The 25,908-nt window shown below is 53.5% G+C and overlaps 1 protein-coding gene across 1 annotated transcript; it reads left to right on the top strand.

Moving 5' to 3' along the window:
• The first annotated feature begins 6,386 nt into the window (after positions 1-6,386).
• On the top strand, positions 6,387-20,553 carry PDGFRB (platelet derived growth factor receptor beta). The gene is made up of 22 exons (XM_009983869.2): positions 6,387-6,441; positions 7,283-7,579; positions 8,026-8,295; positions 8,580-8,707; positions 9,057-9,231; positions 9,824-10,016; positions 10,230-10,345; positions 10,881-11,007; positions 11,159-11,370; positions 12,137-12,231; positions 12,524-12,656; positions 13,083-13,187; positions 13,297-13,407; positions 13,785-13,938; positions 15,157-15,323; positions 15,547-15,665; positions 16,885-17,007; positions 18,420-18,531; positions 18,825-18,924; positions 19,044-19,149; positions 19,654-19,892; positions 20,403-20,553. Exons 1-22 carry the CDS (start codon positions 6,393-6,395, stop codon positions 20,551-20,553), a joined length of 3,282 nt encoding a protein of 1,093 aa, XP_009982171.1. The 5' UTR covers positions 6,387-6,392.
• The last annotated feature ends 5,355 nt before the right edge of the window (positions 20,554-25,908 follow it).

Genomic DNA, 25,908 nt, shown 5'->3' with positions numbered 1-25,908 from the left:
GCTGACCCCAGGGCTGCTGAATCATGCTGCCGGGGCTCAGTGTGGACTCGTCATCCTCCCTGGCAGCCTCCCCTCTGCTTTGGAGTCACGGTTTTCATTTTTGGCTTTCTGGCAGATGCTGTCAAAGCCCATGATAGCCCGTGTCTGGCCCGGAGGAGCTGGCTGCGCTAGCTCGTGTCCCGCTGTCTGCTGCAGAACCAGCATCACTGTGACTGCCTTCTCCAGGTGCCACCAAAGCTGGGGACCAGGGTCTGAGGTCCTGGGCAGGGGGTCCAGTCATACCGGCCCTGCTCTTTGCAGCAGCGGCAGGCAGGAGAGTCGTCCTCCTGTGTGGGCATGGTGGCTCTGAGCTCGTGCTGCCCTGGAAGTGGCATCTACCCCTGCTTTGACCATCTCCTAGAGAGCTTGGTCCACACCAGGGATCAGTGGTCATGGCTTTAATCACATGTTCACAGACCAAGGTGCTCTGGCAAAACCCCTCAGAGGCTTCAGGCATTTGTGACGCTGCCTGTGAGTGTTTGCAGAACCTCACTGACGTGTGACTAAAAGAAACCCCCAAACCCAGGCACGCTGCAAACATCTCAGCAACCCTTGGTCTCACCAGTGCCTGGGCAAAGCCTCAGGAGCCCATTGGCTCTGGCAGGCAGCCCGACAAGGAGGTTTTGCCCCCCAGTGTCCAGCCCTCGGGCTGGGATGGCCTGTGGGACCCGGGGGACTCGCCAGCCCCTCTGCTCCTCAGCCTGGTTTCAGATTTCCGACCTCTGCGTTTTATCAGCAGCTGTTTCTGGGCCTTGGGATGACAAGCTCCCCATGTGTGTGCCCTGCCTAATTCTAGCCATGTGCTGGGAAAAAAAGAAAAAGTGCTCTGTGATGGTAATCTGGCCTGTGAGTAAACGCGGTGTCATGGGAGCCGAGGGACCCCAGAGGAGAGATGTTGCAACTCCGGACGGTTCCAGCCAAGGGAAAAAAAAAAAAAACAACCCACAACAAAAAAAAAACCCACTCAGTTTTATTTAGATTAAAGGGTGGGAAAGAAGCAGTCCTGGAGGCCGGGGGGAGGGTGGCAGAGGAAAACAGGACAAGCCGAGGAGTTTCGCTGTTGGACAAGCAAAGCTTGGGTTTCAGGGGCCACTAGCCTTTGCTTGGGGACATGTTTGCCTTCAAAAGTGGGGGATGATGTCCCTCCGGCCAGGAGAAGCCCTCGCTCCGTGGCTGTGAGCGGCATTGGTCATGCGATCCATATGGGGCTTTTTTTTTATTGCATACGGGCACCCGTGATCTCACTTAATGACTCAGATGCGCTTAGACAAAGAAGAAATAAAGTATATTTTACTTCCCGCTAATCTGCACCAGATGTCCCTGGCCTGCTTGGCAGGAGCGCAGGGCCGGCCAGCATTGTGGGAGCGCCTGGAAGCGCAGCCCCAGCAAGGCAAGGGGCTAGAAATAGAAAACTAGAGGAAGAGAAAGGACCGGCAGCTGTGCAAGGAGCCTGGCTTTGCTTCTCCGCTCCTTCCTTCCCTGCGGTCGTGCTGCTGCCAGCCGAGATGCCCTCGTGGGCTGGGCCAGTGCCAGCACCTCTGGCCAGCACCGCTGGAGTGGGGAGGCTGGGGCAAGGGCAGCAGATCGTGGGAGAAGAGCAGCGTGGTGCAAGGGGTGCAGGAAGTGCCCCTGGAAATGCAAATGGGATTTGTTGAGAGGGGGCTGTGCACCTCAGTTTCCAGCAGACAGCACATTCCCTTGCCAGTGATTGATAGTCTGTAGAGACCAGAGCTCCTTCCAAAGTGTCTACCAGGGCAGCAATGGCTGCTCTGCCCCTCCCTGGCATGCTGAGCCATCCCCTTCCCTGTCCATCAGCTCTGCAGGCTGGTTTCCAGCTCCCGCAGCTCTGGGGGTGCTTGCGGGACCCCCATACTGGTTCTCTGCAGGGCATTGGTGGTTGTGGAGGAGAGGAAGGAAACATAGTTTAGGCATGCTGGGGAGGAGGGCAGTGGATCAGGAGGATCTCCTTGGTGTGGATGCCTATCTGTGTAGGTCTCACATGGTTTAAGGCATTCACGGTGCTGGAAATGGCCCTGTCCTGTGTGATCGGTGCTTGGACATGGGCAGTGTCATGCCATGCTGGTGTCAGCAGTGGCTGCCATGCATGCTGAGCTGCTGTGCCAGGTGCACTGCGTTGTATGTGTGCTGGGAGCGAATGCAGAGGGAAGGGGGCTCAGAGGTACGACAGGGCATGATGAGCAAAGGCAAAAGAAATTCTTGCCTCATTACCCAAGAATAGTCAAGACTGAGCCCACACAACATATTTTGGGCATTAGCAAAGGCATCTTTGGCTTAATAGCATCCTTAAACCAGAGATAGGTCTGGGGTGGGGCAACCGTAATAAATCAATAAGGTTTGGTGATGCTCGAGCTCCTTAGCAAGGCACTGGGAGGTGGGAGGAGTGGCAGAGATGGCTGAAGGAATGGTCCTCCCTAAATAAAGGTGGGCCTGTCCCCAGCAGAGGCTGGATACGGCTCTTCCTCGTATCCAAAATCCTGGGCGTAGCCCTTCTCGCACTGCAGAAATTCCTGTTCAAGTTCATCATCCACAGAGGCATCAGCCCCCGGCCGCCGCTCGCAGCAGCGAGTGGGGGAGTGGGAGAGGAGGCGGAGGAGAAAGCTCAGCTGTCGTCAGATCTGGGATGCAGGAGAAACAAGAGCAGGCTGCTCTGGAGAAGCTGCGAAGTCATGAGACGGGGAATCATGAGACTTGAATCCCAGTCCTGGCACAGCCATGGTCCCGCTGTGTGGCCTTGGCCGGAGTGTTTGACCTCTTTGCTCTGGCCCTCTTGCCTGTCTCCTGTCCAGCTCTGTGGGCTGTCAGAGCCTGGGGTGCCCTCTGCACCGTGCCGCTGCTGCTTAGGGATGTCGGAGGGCTCCCATTTATCCCATCGCCCCGTGTAACACTCTGCAAAAGCACAAGGCTAGAGATGCTCAACCAGGCTTTCCATAGGCGCCCTGCCAGCCCCCACGGTGCATGGCTGTGGGACGCTTTCCTTTCAGCAGTGGGCTGGGAAACCTGACAGCCCCGGAGCTGGGACAACTCTCCCTCGTCTCGCCTGCAAATGCTCCCCGAAGCTTTTGGCTTCCGGAGGAGGAGCGGCCGCCGGGTGCATTCCTGCGGCCACACGTGCAGCACCCGGCCAGGCTGATGTGGTTACAGAGGAGAGATAAGGACAGACAATACGGCTGTGTCACCGGGCAGGGACAGTCGCTCCTATCTGTGTCTTGTTTGGACTCAAAGACCTCCCAGACGTTCCTGCTCCTGCAGTGCCCAGCTCCCGGCCTCGCTGGCTGGCAGCGCGGAGGTGAGAAGGACACAGTGTGAGAGCTGGTGGGGACCCGTCCTCCCCCGTGGTGATCGGCAGAGCCCCAGCATGTCCCTGGGGACCCGAGCCCCGGGCAGAGCGGAGCCACCCCACAGGTACGTGGGGCTGAGTGAGGGACTGCATCCCCCAGCCAGCCCAGCCTCTCTCCGAGCCAGCTGACCTCCCTTCTCCTCTCCCAGCCAAATTCCTCTTTTAGAATAATAAACAGTGCAGCTCAAGAGAAAAGCTCCGGGCCCTGCCGGGCTGGGAATGGCTTGCCCTTGCATCATGGTGTCCGAGAGGGGCAGAGGGAAGGTCTGTAGCTGTGCTGATGGGGAGGAGAGGATGATGAGGGGTATAACGTGGAGATGGAGACTTGGGACTTGACCTTGGAGGCTGCAAGGCGGGAGGCTGTTGCAGAGCTGCAGGGCTGAGTGACAGGCGTGGGATGTGGCACGTGGCATTGCTGCAGGACCTTCCTGGCCTCCAGGCCTGTGCCAGGATGGGTGGAGGCAAATGGTCCCATGGCTCGAAGATGCTCAGGTCCTGGCCCATCTGTAGGAATCCGAGGGGTCCATGGCTCCCTGCTCACCCGTAGGTCTAGGAGGAGACGGTCCGAGGAAGCTGAGCATTGCGTAAGTGCCCGTGTTTGGGTCTCTGGGTGGCATAACATCTGGGCACCTGCTTTCGGATCATTGAGGGGGGCTGCAACCACCTCAGCTCCTCCTTGTCTGGCACTTATACGGTATGTCTTGCCACTCTTGCTGAGAACAAAGCTGAGATTGAGGAGGGAGACAAGAAGTGCTCTCAAGGCTGGCAGTGAGCTGGGTGCATTTGCATCCCTTGTGAAATGCCTGTGCGCACTCGCGTGTGCAAGCACACGTGTCCCCGAGACAGAGAGAGAAAGGTTTGTCCTTCTGCTTGCGAGGCTCTGCACGCTTCCTGCAGGCTCCAAGCACTCCTCTCGCCCCGGCCAGCGCAGACAAACAAGGGAGAGGTCACCACTCTCTGTGGGATGTTGCCACCCTCCCACTCTGCTTGGGAAGCCTCTCCAAGAGAAATGCCTTTCTGCAAAACCAGCAGATTTATTAAACCCAGCTATGAACACAGGGGAGGCGGCCAGAGGCAGCAGGCGGAGGCTGCAGGACTGTCGCTGAAGCAACACCCATGCGAGCCCAGCACCAGCATGCACCCGTCTCTGCTCCCCGGCTCCAGCACAGCAGCAATTTTCCCCATCAGTGATCCTGCAGAGATCACCAGTGAAGCAAGGGACTCATCCGTGTGGGCAGAGAGAGCCAAGATCTCACCTGCAACAGAGCTAACTGACAGCCACCAGGCTGCACAGGCAGCTAAAAGCTGGACATGAGCTTGGGAAGACCCTAGCAGCTGGCAGGTAGAGATTTGGAGAGAGGGGGAATACAGCCTGGTTTGTGCATGCAGGCAGGGAGAGGTGGAAGGAGAGGATCCCAGTTGTCCTTAGAGCCTTGAACATTGAATAATGGACAAATCACGCACCTCTGTAAAGGAGAATTGGGAAACAAAGCTAATTATTCTCATGGCAGGAGCAGCGAGATTAGGTTTTCCATCCTCCTCCTCTCTCCTGCCGGTTAGTGCTTTCTGAGGGTGGGTGTAGCAAGGTCACATTCATTTACAGTTTGAATTTCATCCTACCTCCCCCCAGCTTTTCCCTGTAAGTGCTCTCATCCCCGTAAGTGCTCTCATCCCCTCTGGCAAACGCAGAAGAGAGAGGGAGTCACGGAGGGGTTTTCTGGAGTGGGGAGAGGGAAGCTGCTGAATAAGCTGGAGACCTGTAAGGATTTGCTGGTAGATCAGACTTTTGTTGAGCCAAAGCGAGAGAATAATAAAAACATCTGACAAGCGCACGTCATTTAAAAAACATTTCCTCCTTAACAACAAGCGGACCAGGAGGCCACTCCAGGGCCAAGAGGCAGCAGAGACGCTCAGTAAGAGACAGTGCCTGGGGCCAGGTCAGCAAGCCCAGATGGCCACTAGCCATCTCCTCGGGCTAGACTCCTTGGGATCTGCCTCAGGAGCAGGTTCCAAATGTCTGGGAGAGGGCAGGAGCTCGGCCCCGGATTGCAGCATGGCTAAGCCATGAAGTTCAGCTCCATGCGGAAGTGTTCCCAAGTTCAGGACTACTGAACTCATTTCGCCTCAGCTTTGTCCAGGCACAGAGGAAGCCTTTCCTCTTACTCTTCCCCTTCTTAGCATCTTCATTTTGCTTTTCCCAAAATACTCATCCCCATACCTATGGGTGCAATGGGGAAGGTTACCTGTCACCCCGTTACATGGGGGACAGACCCCAGTGCTCTTAGGGACCTCTGGTCTCGTCTCTTGGGAGCTGTTGGTATACACCAGGGAGGGATGAAAATGGTTGGTGGAAAGGATTTCTCAAGAAATGTTGATAAAAGGGATTTTTAACTAAAAAGCCCTCTTAAATATTCACTTAAAATATATCTATTTAAAAGTTAAGTACAAGAAACTCAGTTTTTTTGTGGGGTTTCTTTGGGCTTGTTTCATTGAATTGGAAGGAGCAGAAAGTGTGGGAGAGTTGGAGGGGGATCTGCTTTCTAGCAAGTTTTATCTCATTGGGACTGAGGGAAGCGAAAAATTAAGGGGAAAATAGGAAAATGAAAAAAAAAGGGGAAAAAAGGCAAGCGATGGAGCAAAGGCTGGGAGAAAGGCAAGGCCCTGCAGCGGGGGGAGCAGCATTTCAAGCAGAGATGAGCAGGAGTTGACACAACTCCTGGAGCTTCCAGCAAAATCCCTGTTCACCAGCGGCAGATGCTTTAGAAACAGCTTCTTCTGCAGATCCAGCACAAGGGGGAACCGACCACCCTGTCAGGAGGGAAAAACTGGAAACTGGAAAGAGATAGGGGGGTTCTGAGGTGGAGAAGGGGGCTCAGGTGGGGACTTGGGGACCCCCCCCACGCAGGGCGGCTGGGGGAGCCCTCTCTGCTGGCAGTACCGCACTCACCACACTTTGCTCATGGCAGGATTTGGCCGTCAAGCTGTGGAGCCCACCATGCTGTGTCCTGCTCTGAAAGCATCTCTCCAGCTCCTTGTCCTCACCGGTGAGTGCTGCAGCTGGGGTGGTGTCTGCAGGATTGGGCCCTGTGTGGGAACGCTGCCCCAGGGTGCTCACCCCAGGGCAAGGGGGAGGAAAGGGGTTATGGTCTGGGGAGGCACAGCAGTGCACAGCCTGCTCCAGGCGCATCCGTCCCTCCTAATGATTCAGGTCCATCAGCTCATGCTGACTCGATCCTATGGCGAGGTGGGTGTAAAGTCCACACCTGCTTCATGCTGGTGCTGTCTAAATGTATGGCCTTTCCGAGCCTTTGAAGGTGCAACCATGTGGGGGAGGCCCAGGTCACCCCCATTTCCAGCCCCGTCCTCACCAAGGATGCCCCATGGGCTGGTGCAGCAGCATCACAGCTCGTCTCTGTTTCAAAGGCTGCCCCGAATCCCTCCCGAGCCAGCCCCTTGCTCCTCACCACCTGCTGGCACCAGGCAGCACCGGGTGGCACTGAGGGTGCAGCTGCCTGGCAGAAAGGTTGGATGGGGGCAGATATAGTTAAAGCATAAAATAGGGATTTCTCCACCCAGCGTTCCCACAGACAGCCTGGGCAATGTGGAACGTCGCTAAAGCCTGTGATGTCTTATTCCCTTCCCAGTGAGGGGTTCAGGGGGTACACTGAATGAAGGGTGACCCACCAAGGTCGGGATTGACAGGACATTTCTGAGGAGAGAATGTGGTCAGCGGTGGCTACACCAAGGAGGAAGAATACAGGAGTTATTTTTCAGTGTAAAGGCTGACACCGTGAACCAAATATATCGGCATGAGGTTATGATCCAGTGCGCTTCTCCTTGGATTTCAGAGGAATCCTATTTGCTCTCATCTTCCTCCTCTTCCAGGTCTGCTGGAGGTAACGTCTGGCAGCGGAGGGCTGCACATCAAACCCAGAGATGCTGAGCTCGTCCTAGACCTCCACAGTACCTTTTCCCTCTTGTGCTATGGAGACCGAGCGTTGGTCTGGGAACGGGAGGGTCAGCCCCTTGCTGCCTCGCTGGAGCACAGGGACAACGTCTTTGTCAGCAATCTCACTCTCAGGAACGTGACGGGCCGTCACACCGGGGAGTACACATGCACCTACAGCCCTGACCAGGCTCCAGAGCCCATGGAGAGGAAAGCCCTGTACATCTACGTTCCAGGTAGGGGACAGCATGTCCTTGTCTCTGCATTTCCACGGGGTTTAGCAACCAAGAGAAAGAGGACTTTGAATCATCATTCTATCTCCAAGCACCTGGCCTCCTAAAATCCTTCCTTCCATTGCAGGAGAGCCCTCATGGCAGGGTCATCTGGCTGCAGCATGTCTCTGGTGTGCCAGGTCATGGAGAGACCCCTGTGTGGTGTGTTGGGACAAGTGGTGGAGGATGCAATAGTGCTAGGTGGAAATGTCTGGGTATCTCTCACCTCCTGGGAGAGGTTTGGCAAGCCCAGGACATGGCAGCTCTACTTTGCCATGGGGAGTAAGGAAAGAAGCATCCCACCAGTCTGGAGACAGAGCTCTATGTTGGAGCTGTCCTGGAGCAGCACAGAACAGTCCTGGTTCAGCTTCAAGCAGCTTTCTGTAACCACTGTTCCCTCTCTCCCACAGATCCCTCCCTAGTCTTCCTCCCCACAATCACCTCTGAAGAGCTCTTCATCTTCATCACCGGCTACACAGAGGCTATCATCCCCTGCCGTGTGACCAACCCGCAGATGCAGGTCACCCTCTATGAGAAAAAGGTGGAGAACCCCATCCCAGCTGTTTATGACCCACAACAGGGATTCAAAGGCTTTTTTGAAGACAAGACTTATTTCTGCCGGACAATCGTGGATGACCAGGAGGTGGATTCAGACACTTTCTATGTCTACAGGATCCAGGGTGAGCTGCCATTGTCTTAGCATACCTGTGCACCTGCTGTGGCAGCTCCTTCAGCCCAATTGCAGGGGACAGCAAAGCTCTCCCTGTCTCCTTAGCAATGCCCCTGATCAATATGGAGGCTGAATTTAGTCCTGTCTCCATTAGAGAACTGGTTTTGCTAAAGTGCCAACCTCATCCCTTAGGGAAGTGACTTTCCAGCGGACCACTCCACCCAGGATAAATGGACTGGGTCCCCACTCATCCCTTCCTTCATTATTCATTCCTCTCTTTCACCTTTCCCACAGTCTCATCTGTGAATGTCTCCATCAGTGCAGTGCAGACCATAGTGCGTCAGGGAGAAAACGTCACCCTGATGTGCACCGTGAGCGGCAATGAGCTGGTCAACTTCAACTGGGATTATCCCCGCAAGCAGGTGAGTGCTCCAGTCTCAGAGGCTCCAGGCAGCAGCTCCAGCCTTCGCCCAGATGTCCCATGGCAATCACTCCTCAGTGTCCTAGGTGACGCTTCATAGGAAGCTTCATCCCATGGCAGAAGCTCAGGGATGCTGCTGCTGCCACACAGGGAAGTTTGATAGGGAGATCCTTGGATTAAGGCTGTCTGTCGCAGTGGCTTCTGATCTGTGCATGTTCCCTGTCCCTGTTGCAGCCAGACTGGGGTCCTCTACTCCCTCCTCCTCCCTCCCTGTGAGCCTGGCTCTGTAGCTCCAATGGCAGAACACGCTCTTGACTTCTCAGACTGTATCTCCTGTCCCCATTGTGCAGGCAGGGAAGGCTGTGGAGCCAGTGACCGACTTCCTGCCTGGGTCCACCCACGAGATCCGCTCCATCCTCGTCATCCAGAACGCAGAGCTGGAGGACAGCGGGACCTACGTCTGCAATGTCTCTGAGGGCTACCATGAGAAAACAGACCGGAAAGACATCACAGTCCGTGTGATCGGTGCGTTGCTGCCCATGCACCCAAAGTCAGCAAACCACATGGGTGTCCAGGCAGGCTGCCCAAGGGTGGCACCCTCTTCTCTCTGCACAGCCTCCAGCCATTTGCTCTCCTCACCTCTGCCCTGAGTAATGACAGCAAAAAGCTAGCCCTCACCCCATGTCGCTCCTGCCCACTTCTTGGCTTCAAAACATCCCAAATCCCTCACCATGGCTTTTGGGACCCTTTAAGACACTTGAGGGTGTGGGTGAGAGCTCTTCTGCACTGTGCAGAGCCAATGTGCTGCAAGGTCAGATTGCCACTTCCCATCTGCCTCTGTCCTCCTTTCATTTACTTTGAGGGAACGTTCCCCATCTCCACATTTAAGACTTTTCCCCACATGCCGCCTACAACCCATGAGCTCCCCTGATCCAAAGAGCAGTTCTGCATCCACAGTCCTCTTGGACATAAGCGTGAAGCCTTGAGGGATGGATCTGGAGTTGCCCTACAATTTCTGGATGTTTGGATGGTTTATTCCAGATTCATGTTTGCCCAAAGAGCTGGAGAGGGGGTTCTTTCTCTCACTGAGCCCTTTTTTCCTCCTTCGTCCTCTCAGAGCATGGCTTCGTGCACTTCCACACCCACCTACCCAGCACGGTGTATGCCGAGGTCCACAAGAGCCACACCATCCAGGTGGAGGTGGAGGCCTACCCGCAACCTAGCATTGTGTGGCTGAAGAACAACAAGACGTTGACCATGGAGAGCAGCAGCGAGTTCGCCATCACCAGCAGGAACCTGTCAGAAACAAGGTGAGGGCCCATCATTCGTCACCGGGGTGCAGGGAGGGGATAATTCACAAAGCAACCTCCAAGTTGCAGCTTGGATGTAGTTGGTGGTTCAGTGTCTTTCCATAAGTGGATTCTGAGCATGCCTCAGATAGGTGGGAGCTGACTGCCTCTGAGCATTGTCAGTCCCCAGGTAACCTTCCCCCACCCATCGCTCTGGGACTGTGTCTCCTCCAGGTACCAGACAGCTCTGGTCCTGGTGCGGGTGAAGCAGGAAGAAGGAGGATTTTACACCATCCGGGCTTCCAATGAGGATGATGAGCAGGAATTGTCCTTCCATCTGCAGATAAATGGTGAGGATGGGTGTGCAGATGTGGGGCTGAGCAGGGTGGGGGCAGTCTCAGGGGATGGATCCATCCTTTGCCGCAGGACCCCCAGGCTGATGCCCTTTCTTCTCTGACTAGAGCTCCAGAGTGATTTTAGTAAATGGAAGAGCATTAAAGCAGGAAACGTGCTCACTTGAAATATTTCACACGTGATATCAGAGCAAGGGAGACAGGGAGGCAGTGCAGACACCAGCAGCTTGGCCTTCATGGCCTAAGGTAGTAGATGCAGAGTCAGGTGGGCAGCTCTGGTGTCCAGCACTCTCCCTTGTGCTCACCTCTGTTCTCTAAGCAACATAAATGTGGACAGATCTCCTTCATGACCTCCTGGAACAGTTCTCTTTTTGCCATTAGGTTTCAAAAATGAAACACGATTGCTGTGATGAGACCTACCTCACTGTCACCTCACCCCTGGGCCATGTTAGGGGTAGAGGGGAATCATGTTCCCTTTCCATCCTGCAGTCAAAGTGGAGGATGAATTCCCATCAGTGTCTCTTGGTTTCAGTGCCAGCCAAAGTGGTAGATCTCAAGGAGAACAGCAGTGCCAGCAGCGGGGAGCAGACTGTAACGTGCTCTGCTGAAGGGATGCCCCAGCCAGAGATCAGCTGGTCTACTTGCAGCGACATCAAATGGTAGGTGGCATGATGGAGCCCAGAGGAACGTCTGGGTTCTCACATTTATTAGAATAATACACTATTATTTTATTGTGTTCTGCTGGCCCACACGTCCAGGCATCCCATGGTGGCATGTGGTCTCAGATGCCTTTATCCTCCCCCGGGCCAGGTGCAGCACCAAGGGGAAGCCCACCCGGCTGCTGGGGAATGAGTCCGCAGAGATCGGTCTGCAGACCAACGCCTCATACCACGCGGAGCTGCAGGTGTACCGTGTGAACAGCACCCTGCAGCTGCATAGGGTGGACGAGCCCCTGCTCCTGAGATGCACTGTGGAAAACTTCCTGGGCACCAGCTCCCAGGACATCACCCTGGTCCCACACGGTGAGCGCTGAGGGAGGTGTTTGAGCTCGTTGTGGGGAGCTAGACTTTTCTCTCCATGCCTCCAGCCTGGAGGCGTTAGGAGCCAGGACTGTCCTTTGATGACTGCAGTCCTCGGTGGCAGGAAGCCTGGGTATTTCTGCCCAAAATGAAGCCTCCTTTGAGTTAAGCAGGAAAGGCTCCTCCAGAAGAAGTCTGGAGCCCAATGTCCGCTGGCCATGGACATCCTCTTCTCACCACTGGCAGGGTCATCCCTTCAGGGAGGCAAGATGAGAGTGCCTGAGCAGGTCCCTGGTGTCTTGTTATTAGCCTGCGGGTCACTAGATGGTGCCACGGACTCGAACATCCGTGTGCTGAGCATCCCAAATCTAAGGAAGGATGGTGTAAACCCAGGCCTGGAGCTGCCAGCTTTTCCCCAAGCAAACTAGTCCTTCTGGCTCCTTGCACCCTCCCATGGCCAAACCTCTCCCAAGGCTGCAAGGACTTCAACAGGCTGTAACAACTCATCACCCTACTATCCCTGGGGTACTGGCCCTGCAAATGCCAGGCAGGTCTGCCCAGGAGGAGAGGACAGGGACTGCCTCCACCCAGAGGAGAGCTTGGGGTCAATGTGCGGGGGGCAAGTGTGTAACAGGACGGGGACAGTGGATAGAGGAGGAAAGGAAAATTGTGCAGGGATGCCTCTGTGCTGCTGTCCCCCCCTTTCCCCAGGTTGTCCAAGCCATGCAGGGCTGGAGAAGTCTAATTGCTATCCCTGTTATCGTTGTAGCCTTGCCGTTCAAAGTGCTCATCATCTCTGTCATCCTGGCCTTGCTGGTCCTCACCGTCATCTCCCTGATCATCCTGATCGTCCTGTGGCAGAAGGTAAAAGAGGAGAGCATTCCCAGGCTGCCACAGTGGTACCCACGTGTCAGGGTGGCTGGGAAGAGCAAAGCTGTGAATTCCTGCTGGCATGGGCTTGATGATGTCCCACCCATGTCAGGGACCATGAGCCTCCATCGGCCTCTGCATCTACCTGGCATCTGTAGGCTAGACGGGGAATGAGGCAATGGTTGCAGGGACAAAAGACTCCCTGATAAAACCCATCCACACCCCCCACACCCTCCCTGACCCTCAGGATCTCAGATATCTCTTTCCCCTTTGCTCCCCTTGCCAGAAACCTCGTTATGAAATCCGCTGGAAGGTGATCGAGTCAGTCAGCTCCGATGGGCACGAGTATATCTACGTGGATCCCATGCAGCTCCCTTACGACTCCAGCTGGGAGGTGCCCAGGGACAAGCTGGTGTTAGGTAATGACTGTACAGGTCCCACTGATGGACCTCTGGGGTCCCGGCTGTCTGGGGATGATATCTTTGAGTTTGAGATCTGCAAAAGAGACCAACCCAGAAAGGGCACAGAGATCCCTGGAGCTACGATGTGGTCCTGGGACAGAGGGACCATCTGGGACCACGGTGGGAAGCCTGCTATCCCCTTTGGCATGAAGCACTGGGTTATTCCTGGCTATCCTCTCTTGTGGCTGGCAGCTCCTTCCCCCGGCCAGATAGAAACCAACCCCAACCCCAAACATCATCGCTCACGTCCACCTCCATGCCCACCAGGATGGCTGCAGTGAGGCTGCTGTGGTTTCAGACAGGACACTTGTCTTTTCCAAACTCCTCTCCTCACGTCTCCTTGAAGGCCACCGCCAACCTTGTCTCCTCACTGTTTCTTTGCAGGACGCACTCTTGGCTCTGGTGCCTTTGGACGCGTGGTGGAGGCAACAGCCCACGGCCTGAGCCATTCGCAGTCCACCATGAAAGTGGCGGTCAAAATGCTCAAGTGTGAGTTGCCCCCATACCATCCCTTTCCCCCATCCCAAAGCTGCAAGGCTGAACAGTGCCCATGCTCTTCCCTGCTCACCCTGCCACTCACACCGGCTCTCCCCAACAGCCACTGCCCGGAGCAGCGAGAAGCAAGCCCTCATGTCCGAGCTGAAGATCATGAGCCACTTGGGACCTCATCTCAACATTGTCAACTTGCTGGGGGCCTGCACCAAAGGAGGTAGCTGAGCCCTGGGCGCCTTGTCTCCTCTTCTTGCTGTCCTGGGCTGTGCTTAGGAGAGGTGACCTCAGAGAGAATAATTCCTGTTTTCTCGTTCAAAATCGTTCCCCCTTCCCCTAGGGAAGCCTTGGGGGGCTCTGAAAGCCTTTCCTTCCAATCTGGTTGAAACTGAGACAGCATGTTTCTGTTAACCCCCACCTCCCTCCCCAAACACAAATTTCAAATTCCAGAAATGCTTGATACCAGAAAGGTGGTTTTTCCCTCTGGCCCTGCCTAGATGTCCTACAATTCTGTAATGTCCCTGTGGAATGAAATTCACTGCCCCGAGGAGTGAGCAGGGCCAAGGCAGGGCTGACACAGATGCTCTCTCCTACCAGGTCCCATCTATATCATCACTGAGTACTGCCGCTATGGGGACCTGGTGGACTACCTGCACCGCAACAAGCACACCTTCCTGCAGTGCTACGGAGAGAAGGCACGGCGAGAAGCAGAGCTGTACGGGAACACCACTAAGGAGGACCACGTGCAGAGGTACCTGGAAAGCAGCACTCTCCTCCTTCCTGGTGCTACCCTATCCTAGCCCCCATCAATGAGGGGGGCTGGTGCTGCCAGGAAGCATACCCATATTTCCGCCAGACCAGTAAAATAAATGCTGGCCCAGCACTGGGACACAGCTGGCTGCTGTGAGACCAACCCATGTGCCAACCAGCCACCTCCAAACCGCTCCTGGCAGACGAGGAGTTAGTTAGCGGAGGCAATCGGTATGTCCTGGAGGCTGAGTTTGCTAGCACACACGCTGGCTGCTCCATGCCAGCTGGGAATATTCCCTGGCATGGTTAACTTTACTGGCATAACCATAGCTATGCATTGAGTGCAGAGATGAAGGGTTTCCCAGCATGTCTTAACCCTGAGGACCTCAGCTCTGCGTTTTCAGGGTAGATCACATTGCCACTCTGTGTAAGGGACAAGTGCTGGAAAGAGTGCAGTTGCACAAGAGGTGCTACAAGGAAAGGGAAACGGTCCTTTGTCCATTTGCCAGCTGTAAGGGATGCAGGCACAGCAGCGCAGAGAAACAGTCCCATGGGAAGTTAGAAAGCAGCATTTCCTTCCAGCACACCAAACCAATAGTAAAATAGAGCAGTGTTAGGACATCAGCACAGCTGGCCCCAGCACTTTCTGCTTGAAGGCAGCTGAGATCCTCCAAGCACTAAACATGGCCTCCTAAGCCTGTGAGGACGTGCCCCACAACTCTGGCCATGCAGCAGGTTTCTCTTGCCCAGCACCAGCACATGGAAGGCTTCAAGATGCTGTTTCCCAGATGAAATTGTTGTTCACTCAAGGGAGAAGTGCTCAAGGATGCAGGTGTTTGCTGATCCAAAATGGGAAGGTTTAACTGTGCACAGAAGGTTGTGTCCTGCCTGGTCAGTTCAACCTTCTCCAGGCCAGTCCTGGCCAGTCTGGGAACATGCACAGCCAAGGTGAAGGGTTTCGCTGACCCACTCTGCCTTGGGTCTCATGCACTCCTGCTGTGTGGAGCTGCGTGGCCCTGATTTCCCTTCCTGCCCTCCCCAGTGGAGAGCTCATGTGCTGAGCCAAGCCTGTGCTCTGCCAGGCAAGGTGAGCATGAGAAGCTTCAGCCTGTGGGTAAGGACACCTGAAGACCCATGCAGTCCCACAACTCATTCACCCCATCCCTTGTGTCTCCTCCTCTCCTCTTGACCTGACCAGCCTCTTTGCTTCCCCCCACAGCCACCTCTCCTTGTCTGTGGAGAGCGACGGGGGCTACATGGACATGAGCAAGGATGACTCCCTGGATTATGTGCCCATGTCCGACATGAAGGGTGAAGTCAAGTACGCTGACATCGAGTCCTCTAACTACGGCACCCCGTACGAGCTGGACAGCTATTCCCCGTCAGGTAACAGCTCAGCCACAGCGGGAGGGAGAGGTCCTTGCACTTTGGGCGCTGGATGTCTTTGCTTGCAGAGATGGATGGTCCATATTGCAAAGAGTCACTATCAGCAGCGATGGCAGATGTCCTCATGATGGGAGCTCCCAGCTCTGCCTCTTTATCCCTCCACCGGTGGGCAGCCCACAAGTGTGCGGAGTAACACGAACATCCATCTCTCCTTGCCCTCCAGCTCCTGAAAGAACAGACCGGGTGACACTGATAAACGAGTCTCCACTCCTCAGCTACATGGACTTGGTGGGCTTCAGCTTCCAGGTGGCCAATGGGATGGAGTTTCTGGCTTCCAAAAACGTACGTATGCCAGCTGGTCCGTGGTGCCTGCGGCAGTGGAGGCTGGCAATGCTCTGCCGTGTCCTGTGGTCAGTTTCCGCTCATGGTCCTTCTGTCCATACCAACCTCCTCGCAGGAGAAGTGGCCATGCAATTGAAGAGCTGCTGACCACTTCTCTTTGGAAACACAGCCCCGGGGATCAGCGTGACTGTATTTGCACGTGACAGCTAACGCTGGCTTAAATTGAGCTTCAGACCTCAAATTCCCTGCCTGAGCTCCTCCCAAGCCATGTGCAACACAGCTGTGGTGTCATATCATCCCTATTTACCAGGATGACCAAACAGCGATAGCCTCCCTGTGCTAAAGCACCAGGCACTCCACAGCAAAGCTACAACTGCCCATGGACACCCCTGTTGCACCATGTGCTCTGAGCCCCTCAGGCCTAATAAGAAGTGCTTGGGTAGTGGAAATTAAGCCACCATGGAGGACCAGGCTCTGAGATTTCATAAGGTCTGGCTTAGCCCAGGGCAGGCAGTAATATAGTTTGTCTGTATGAAGCATCACACAGGGCAAGGGGTTAGAGACAGGGTAGAGACGACATCAATGATATGTGGAGAGAAATTCCAGGCTCTTTTCCTCCAGCCAGACAGTTTGACCATCAAAAGTGCATGGTCAGTGCTCACCCATGGAGGACAGAAGAGCTGCTCCCAGCTACCAACACCTTCCCACAGTCATGCTTTACAGTGCATAGTATCACTACACAGGCTAGTGGTATCTCACAGGGCCTTGAACAAACCTCAGGGCTGTTCCTGTGGAAAGCATCCAACATGCTGGCAAACCAGGAGGCAAAAGCTAGGCTGGTGTAACTAATGTCTTCAGACTGCTGAGCTGGATTGTCCAAACAGAGATGGAGACATCCCCTCCTTGCCAGCCCATCAGCCTCCTTGCTTGGTCAGGCCCTGGCAATCCCTTCTCTACTGGATCGTTCAAATTGCCCTTGTCAGATTTGTATGCCTGTTGCTGTCACGGGGGTAGCAGTCCAGGTGAGCAGTGAAGATGTGGTAGCTCTGCTAGTGGCTTTGAGCCATGGTTGTCCCTAGAGGTGGAGGAGATGCCTTAGATGCTGCGAGCTGACTCTTATCCCTGCAGTCCCAGAAATGGGCTGGTGCTGGAGCTGGGCTGCTTCCCTGGGCTGTCTGGGGTCCCCTCGCAGTGACAGTGCCCTGCCTCCCCCCTGCAGTGCGTGCATCGGGACCTGGCTGCCAGGAACGTCCTCATCTGCGAGGGGAAGCTGGTGAAGATCTGTGACTTTGGCCTGGCAAGGGACATCATGAGAGATTCCAACTACATCTCCAAAGGCAGCGTGAGTACCTGGAGCCATGCAAGCCCCTTCTTGCCAGGGCTGTGGGCCTGGCACCCCCTATACACTCCCCCTGTGAGTTGCCTGTCCGTCATTGTGCCCAGGGGTGGTAACAGGGCAGGACTCTCAGAAGATGGTGTCAGTGGCCAACGATCCTGCACCTGATGTTCTCTGTGTGCTGTGGAGTAGCAGAATTGCATGCCCATATCTTCCGGGTCCTACAAAAGTCCCTGGGCAGCAGTGGCAGCAAAACTAAGGATTGTCCGAGGTACAGCCCATCGCTGGCAGCAGTGCTGCATCCCCTCTCTGCACGGCACTGAGTCTGCTCCTGAGCTGCAGGCAGGAGGAGTGCAAGGTCAGGCAGCTTGACAGCGCTGCAGTGAGTCACTGGCCACTCTGGGAAGAGGCTCACAGACTTCTGCCCTAACCACGAGACCACAGGGCAAGAGGAAGTATTTTCCTGCGAGTAGCTACTTTCCAGAAAGACGTCTCCAATCTTTCGAGGCGGGAGAGGATGAGGGTGTGACTGGGCTTCCCCAGAACCTCCCCTGTGACTTCAACAACAGCATGTCCTCTCCAGTCCTGGGACATTTGGGAATGTGCAACCCCTAGCAAAGCAGGCCATGTAATTCCTACACAGAGAAACTGAGGCTGGGGGAGCTGAGAGTAGAGCCAGGCCCCTCCAACTCCAATCTTTATCTGCTCTATGAACTAGTTAACTTCTCGCCTGCTTTCTCCCATTTGCATGGGTTGGCAGACAAGTACTCAGTGCCTGGGCAGGGAGACCCTCCTGCAGAGGAGCTGGGTTCTCCAGTCCAGCCTTGGCACGGCTGCTTTTCCTTCCAAAATGGGAAGTGAAAATAGGCCCCTTTGCAATCCTTCCTGGAGATTATTTTGGTATTCATTGTGCAAGCAAATCCCAGGAACAGCACAGCCAATGCGGCATACAAGCTGGTCAAGTGAGGCTCCTTTTCATGTATCACTCTGAGTAAAAGCAGGAAAAAGCCGGATGTGTCCTTCAGCTCTTTTCTAGACATCCCATAGCCCTTTCCAGCCTGGTTGCAGGTTTCCAAAGACTCCCTTCAGGAGGGCTGCGGTCATGTTATGCCAGTCAATGGATTCCCCAAGAACTAGGGATCCAAGAACACCATGATAGTTCACCATGGCAGACAGTGATGGAAATGGATGTAGCACCCCCACCTTTCCTCCTGCCTGCTGAGTTCATCCTCCACAAGGAAAAAGGAAACTGGTCCCTCCAAGGACTGGCTGACAGCAGATGTCAGTGGATGTGTTGGGCTGACAGGCAGCTCTGAAGGGTCTTCTCTGCTTGTAGATCGGATGTCAGGCTCTCACCTGTTGAAACAAGTGTTGTAGATGCAGCTGACTCTCTTCTTGTTCCATTTTTTTCCTCTTAGACCTTCTTACCACTTAAGTGGATGGCTCCAGAGAGCATATTCAACAACCTCTACACCACCCTGAGTGATGTGTGGTCCTTTGGGATTCTTCTCTGGGAGATATTCACTCTAGGTAAATACCCTGGAGATCATGGTGGTGTCCATAGGTCTGATAGCATGTTAGTAGGATCCCTTCCCAAACTGAGACAACAGAAATCCGTTTCTAATCCCCAAGTCCCTACCTTACCAGCATCAGAGTAGCACTTCATTCCCTGTCTCCTTCTTTCCCATGCTGTCGTTGCCACTTGGAAGTTAAATGAAACAGGAAAGGTAAAGAAAAAAGGAAACCTTGGTGTGAAATGCATGCTGGCATGGGGATGGCAGGCAATCCACCAGCCTGATTTCCTGCTCTCCCTTTATGTCCAGGAGGGACTCCATACCCTGAACTGCCTATGAATGAACAGTTCTACAACGCCATCAAACGTGGCTATCGGATGTCCAAACCCACTCACGCCTCTGATGAAATGTAAGTGCTGCCCATACACGTTTGCCCTGGCCCTGCCCTACATGAACTTCAGAAGCATTTCTGCCTCTGTTTTCGCCACCCGCTAACTCACCAGAGTGCTCTCTCTTCCCGCTTGTTAGCTACGATATCATGCAGAAGTGTTGGGAGGAGAAGTTTGAGATCAGGCCGTCCTTCTCACAGCTAGTGGTGCTTATGGGAAACCTCTTGGTGGATTGCTACAGAAAGGTATGTTCAAAGGAGCCTGTGCTGGAGGGACAGAGGAGGTTCAGTGCTCTGTGGAGGATGCTGCCTTGGTTAGGGCCCTCAATTAGGGTTTAGAGACCAATGTTCAGTGCTGCTGTGCCAGAGGATTTTGCTGTGACTAAGGCTACTTTAGTTTGAACAGCCAATTAAAGTGGTTTGGACATCCTGGGGAGATCACCGAGACAACTGGCATCGCCAGACAGGCAGCTGGTATCTCAGCAACTGCGGAAATCAGAACTGGCAGGAGATCAAAAACCTGCCTCCAACTGCTTGGCGTTTCGGAGCGGTGGAGCTGTGCCCCTGATCTCTCCCTTAGGAAATGTTCGTGGCCTGTCTTTGGTGGAGTCAGGGTAGCTGAACCCAGCTGGAAGATGCCAGCCGCTCTAGCAAAAGCCTAGCAGACAGGGAAAGTAAACACAATGCGAGTGTACTTTCTCCATTCACAAGACCTTCCCTCTTCTTTGGTAACCTGCCCTGTGAGAGCAGAGGTACCAGCAGGTGGATGAAGAGTTCATGAAGAGTGACCACCCCGCTGTTGTGCGCACAAGACCCACGATCCCTGGGCTGAACAACACCAGACTCACTCCCAGCTCCCCCACCGGCAGCATCCTCTACACAGCCGTGCACCAGAACGGGGGCGAGAACGATTATATCATCCCTCTTCCCGACCCCAAACCCGAGGCAATCTGCGATCTCCCTCAGGAGGCCTCTATCAGCCGGGCCAGGTAAAAACATTGCTTCTGAATGTTGTCCCATCCCTTGGCTGCCCAGATCTGAAAATGGGGGCCTCAAGAGGAAATGGGGACATTCTGCTATGGGACAGACCAGGGGTGGGTTTACCAGGAAAGAAGGAGGGCGGTGTCATCCCCATGTGAGGTCCTGCAAACTTGCATGAGCCTGCAGGGATGGAGATGAACCAGAGAAGCTGGGACGTGAGCTAAGATAGGGTGTCATGTCACATCCCTGTACAACAGCTGGCACAGCTGGGGACAAGAGACCCCAGTTACAAGGAGTAGGGCACACTGGGGTCCATGGTCTGCAGAACCCAGCTGGCTGTATGTTGTGTTTGAGGGCTGAATAGACCCAAGCAATACTGTCTGTCCTCCTCTGGAAAGCTGCTCAGATAGACTGGGGCTGCCAGGAGATCAATGTGCTTCTCAGCCATTGGGAATCTTCTCTCACTAGGAGACTTGGGACAAGGCACTCATTTCTCTCTCACTTTTGTCTCCCTTCAGCTCTATGCTGAATGAGGCCAACACATCGTCTACAATATCCTGTGACAGCCCTCTGGGCCTCCGGCAGGATGAGGAGCAGGAATCTGACCCACAGCCGGGCTGCCAGGAGCCCACCACAGGGCACCAAGAGGTGGAGGAGAGCTTCCTGTAGTCAGAGCTGGGCTGACTCTGCATCTCCCCATGGCGAGGCCAGCTGAGGGGCTGACCCAGACGTCGCAGAGACCCATGCTTTGCGCTTGTACATCGGGCTATCTCCACCTGTCCCAGCATTCTGCCTTCCTTCCCATCTCCCAGCATCAGGTGGGGAATTAGAGACTTTTCCCATTGCCATCCGCTTCCTCCTTACGAAGAGGTGGCTCAGTGCCAGAAACCTTCCAGATCACTGCCACATCCTCCTCAGTGATCAAACCACTGCAGGAGGGAGACATCTCACAGACCAACATCTTCTTTTCAAGTGGAAGACGTGGGCTGCATTTCCACAAGAGACACCACTTTCTGCATTACTAAGATGATACTACATCTTCTTCCCCCTCCATGCTCTTCAGATGGCAACAAGTTTCATCTCCTCTGCACCAGCACTTCTCTGATGGTTTCAGCACCAGCCACACCGTGGTTCCATGAAATGCCACTGTGATAGATGATTTGCTTGGAGCCCACTGCTGGGGTGTAGAGAACCTGCAACATCAACCTTCAGCTGCTTGAGATCAAGAGTATATGGGGTAGATTCTTCTCCAAGCACATCCAAGTCCAGGAGAGACCAGCCAGCGTCTCAGAGATACTGAATCACTGTTTTCTTTTTTTGACAACTCTTCTATGGTGGATAGAGCACCACAAGCACTAGAGGTACCCATGGCTCTGGGGCACAGCTCTGCACCCACCTAGTAGAGGGGCTGTCATACCCCAAACCCTTTTGTGCCCAGCATGGCACCAGGAGCCCCAAGGGCATGCCAGGACCTCAAAATGCCCTCAAAATGACTCTTGTAGTAGCAAAGAGGGCAGTCCAGTGTTGTTCATGTCGTTTTTGTGGACACTAAGCTAATCATTTTCCATTGAAGATTTAAAGGGAACAAATATATTAATCCACTAGCCAGGGCCAGTATAAGGAAGCAATATGGCTATTCATTAATCCACTGCCACTAAGCCCAGCTCATCTGCTGGGACATCATATAACCCTGCCAGCTGCAAAATCTTTGTGCCTTATCTTTGGGGAGCGAGGGTTCCCTTTTGATAGACTGTTCACCCGAACACCCTTTCTCAGGATGGAATGTCTCACCGGTCCCTCCTGAGCCATAGCGAGACTATAGGGAGCAATAAAGATGCCAGAACACCAGCCCAGGGACATCTCAAAGAGAGAGAAGGAGAGAGGCTGGGAAGCTGTTTGGTCACAGCTGTATCTCACACCCTGCCACTTTCTAGGGGCCAGGCACAGCAGCCTGCCAGGTCTGTGGATGAAGTGTCATGGGGAACCAAGCAGAGCAAGAGGAATCAAAGAGGATTCCTCTCTCTTGGAAAGTGTTTTGAAGAACGAAAAGGCAGAGACCTTCCTCCAGCTTCTTGCCTTCTTCCTTACTTATCACAGGTAGGCCTGGAAAAACTTGTGCTCTGAGCTGGGCTTGAATGAGGAGACTCAAAGCAGGAGGAACACCAGGATTTTGAAACCAGTGGTGAGCCCCACCTCTGCAGAGATGAAAGCTGGACCCCAAAAACTACAGGTCTGACACCATAGAAACTAGCAGGGTTTTTTTTTTCTGAAAGGAGTTTTGCCTTGCACAGAGCTCTGTTCGCTGCATGCCTCCCACTCCCAGTAACCCCTTCATTGCCCTACTCTCTGCACATATCTCTGTGCATCCCACAAAAACTGCACAGGCAGGTTTACAAATTCAGAAATTCAATTAGCATCTTGCTGGGCTTCTGCCACCTCAGAGCCACTAAGGAGTTTTTTTTCAAAATATGAAACTTCTGCCAGAAATCCTCAGCAAAACAGCTTTTGGTTCAAGTTGTCTATAGTTGCGATGCTGCCGTTTATGCAGCTAAAAGAGGAGTAGATGTTTTGTGGGCTAAAGTCCTTGGTAAAATGTGAACATAAGAAATAGCACTTTTATTGGCAGCCAGTGGAGTATATTTTCAGCCCATGTGGTCAGATTCCCCACCATCCATAGGAAACACACTGTGAATGACAAATGTTTTTCCATGCTCTGTTCCTCCTGCTTGTAATGAAGGAGCCATCTTCTGTGGCCATAGCTTATGAAATGATCCTAACCACAGAGAGGCAGTAACTCATGAGATCCTTGGGGTCAGACCACTTTATTTTTCTAACATGTAAGGTGCTTGGTAGGATCCATGTCACTGCAACTTGAGCCCATAGGATGGCACATCAGATCATCCTATTAGACCCTGTCTGCACCAGCTCCATCATTAATTTGTCCTTCTCTATCAAAGGTGACCAGAAGTACTCAGTACTCCAAGTGAGGTCAAATCCAGACCTCGCATAGGGCATTAATAGTTCTGGTCTGTACTGGATTTGATTTGCCTGGTGTAGTTTTGGATAATGTTGGCCTTTTCCCAGCCACAGCATACCTGCAGTTTGGAGTCATCCTCTGACCAATCTAAGCACCTACGTCTTTCTACTCTTCCAGCATTTCTAACCAAGATACTCCCTGCTGTTCCAGACATCGGGTCATCAGCACATGTTGTTAACAAACTGTTAGTTTTGGGCTGGACTGACTAATAAAAATATTACATACTTTGAGCATCAAAAGCAACCCTAGAGAGCTACTTTACTACCTCTGTCCAGTCCAAAGATTTCCTGATCAATTCACCCCTTGTCACCCTCCCCTTGGCCGTGTGCTTATTTTCTTCACAAATCCTGTACTAAACTCCATCTCATACAGATTAGTTGCTAATTAAATTACTTATTTCCCACTATCAAATAGTTTCCACAGTCCTGAAAGACAAGATCTATTTCTTCTCCCTGCTGTGGGAACTCAGGTATCCTGTCCTGTTAGCTGGGCATTATCTGCACTTGGATGCCTATTGGATTTTGTCCCATTTGTAGATTTATTGCAAATATTCTTTGCATCAAAACCTGTTCTGGCTGCTGACAGGGTGCTAACCCCACCTCCCTCATCCTTCTTAAAGTAGGTACGTCAGACTCCGTGCAGAATGGTACCGTTCTCCACTCCAGAGAGATGTGACCAAATATTCGCCTTTGGCCCTGTGATTGCAAGGGCCAAGTCTTGCACTTTGTGGTACTTTCCTGTCCTTATTCAACTATTCCCATCATCATTTAGCGCGGGTACGCACACTCGCTGCAGCGAGCAGATCTTCTCAGCCGGGGACAGCCTGGCAGCTGGGCAAAGCCAACATGTTTTGCTGAGCATCCCTGCAACTTTCCTCGAAGAGGGGGCTTGGCAGGGTAGAGGCTTACAGCAGCCCCCCCCAACAAGCTCTCTCTGCTCAGGGAACCAGCTCCAGCCCCCTCTTCCTCCCTCTGTGCTGCCAACATTCCAGTCCCTGCGTGGCCTGGCGGGTGAAGGCCAGCAGAAATGGTCAGCTGTTCTGGGCCATAATTTCTCCGGTGAGACTCCGAAGGGAACCGATCCCTCCGGGTTTTTAGTTTTGATGATCGATATTTTTGTTTGGGTGTGGTTTTGTGTTCAGAGGTGGACCCAAACTGAGCCACCCAAAAAGGGACACATGCCCCAGCTTGGGCCCATCTCTAGTGCAATATCTTTTATTCGTAGATTATATTTTACTCTACAGCTGTTACATTGTTATCAGCACCAGTTTATGCATAATCCTACTGCCAGTCACTATTTCATACATACGTAAGCGTATCCCAGAAATTAATGCAACACTCCGGTGTCTCTTTCCACATTTAAGACGCTTCTCAGCCTGATGTGTGCACCGGTTTTAGTCCTTTTGTCCTTCTCGGTTTGAGCATGTCTGGTTGGTTTTTTTAAGTGAGACTGCCACGTTTAGTGTGTGTTTGTGTCGTGTTAAGAAATGTAGAGCACAGCGGACTTTACTTGTAACTAAATTGTCTCTGTTCACCTGCCAAGGGAGCTGTGGCGGAATCCCACGGGGCTGGGAAGGCAGAAGTGCAGTGCAGATGTGCAGCCAGGAGGAAGTCAGGCAGAAGTGAGAAATGGCTCTTCCTCTTCTTCCCAGTCAGGACTCTGGGCTAGGGGAGAGGCAGCACCACAAATAGAGGGTACCGGGCAGTGGGTTAGGTTTTGGCTGTGGGGAAGCTGTGCCTGGGTAAAGCTGAGCAGATCTGGAGAAGGGGATTTCACAGATGTCTCCTTTTGGGGGCTTTTTCTAAAATGAGATGTCAGCTAATGTGCTAAGGAGGCAAAACCCATGCTCCAACATACAAGCGCAAGGAAGGGCTCTGGCCGGGCTCAGTGCTTAGCTCAGATCCCAGGATCAGTGTGGCTGGTTCACAGGGCAAACCACAGGATGTCCCATACGGACAGGAGAGCAGCGGGCTGCCAAGCCAGCCCTGGGGAGCCCAGACACAGCCTGGCTGCACTCCCACTTGGAGAACATGAAGGTTGCCCTTTGGCAGCCCTCGGCAGCCTTTCGGCAGCCTTTGCCCCGGGTGGTTGCACAGGCAGAGAGTAGCCAGGGCAGCTGCAGGTCCCTGCTGGGCGCCGGGCAGCTCCTGGGCCATGCACAGGTCCTTCCCGCAGCAGACCCCAGCCCAGTCTGGACGCTGAGCAGCCAGGACTGACTGTGATGGTGGAGGCACCATGTTGTCTGCAGGACTTGACAAGGGCAGACCAGGTATTTGTTAAAAATCAGATTTCATGGACCAGCACATGGGTTGCTGGGGTCCCAGCATAAGTTCCATGTTTCACCTGGAGGGCTGAAGTCTCTGGGACATGCCAAGATGGATCCAGTTGGCTTTGGCAAAGGCAGGGGAACTGTTCCAGTGTAGCTGCAGCGGCACTTTGGAGACACAACTCTTGCAGGGGTGGGAGGAGGCAGGAAAGCCAACTTGTGCTGAGAGGCCTGCGGCATTCTATTGTTCCTGTCCTTTCCTCCTTCATGGATTGCACCAGAACTGCAAAGCCTGCCCAAAGCATGCCCTCTGCCCTCTCCCCCTCCTGCTATGCTGGCTTGCTGGCATCATGCGGTTACTCTGCAGCATCCCTGAACAGAAGCAGCACCTGCCTCCATGCTGTCTGTCAGAAACCATCCTGAGGGCAAAGGGAAAAACAGAGTTTGGACTAAGGTACCAAAGAGTTAACATTTTCCTAGGTTTACAGATGTATTTGTAGGATTTGTACTATGTCACATCTATAGCCATGAGATACTATTTTTATGCTGTAAACTTTTACAAATATGTTTTTAAAGAAAGAGTTTAAAAATAAAGGTGTTTTTCTATTTGCAAAGTTCCATCTCTTCCTTCGTTTGCCTGGTTTTGGTTGCTGCCACCTTCTCACACTCAGATGGGGCTGGGAATACAGCTTAAACCATGTCGTTGGTGAAGGCTAAGCAT

Source organism: Tauraco erythrolophus, chromosome 16 (genome assembly GCF_009769465.1).
Source record: "Tauraco erythrolophus isolate bTauEry1 chromosome 16, bTauEry1.pri, whole genome shotgun sequence".
NCBI classification, from domain to species: domain Eukaryota; kingdom Metazoa; phylum Chordata; class Aves; order Musophagiformes; family Musophagidae; genus Tauraco; species Tauraco erythrolophus.
This window is presented reverse-complemented; position numbering and strand designations above follow the sequence as displayed.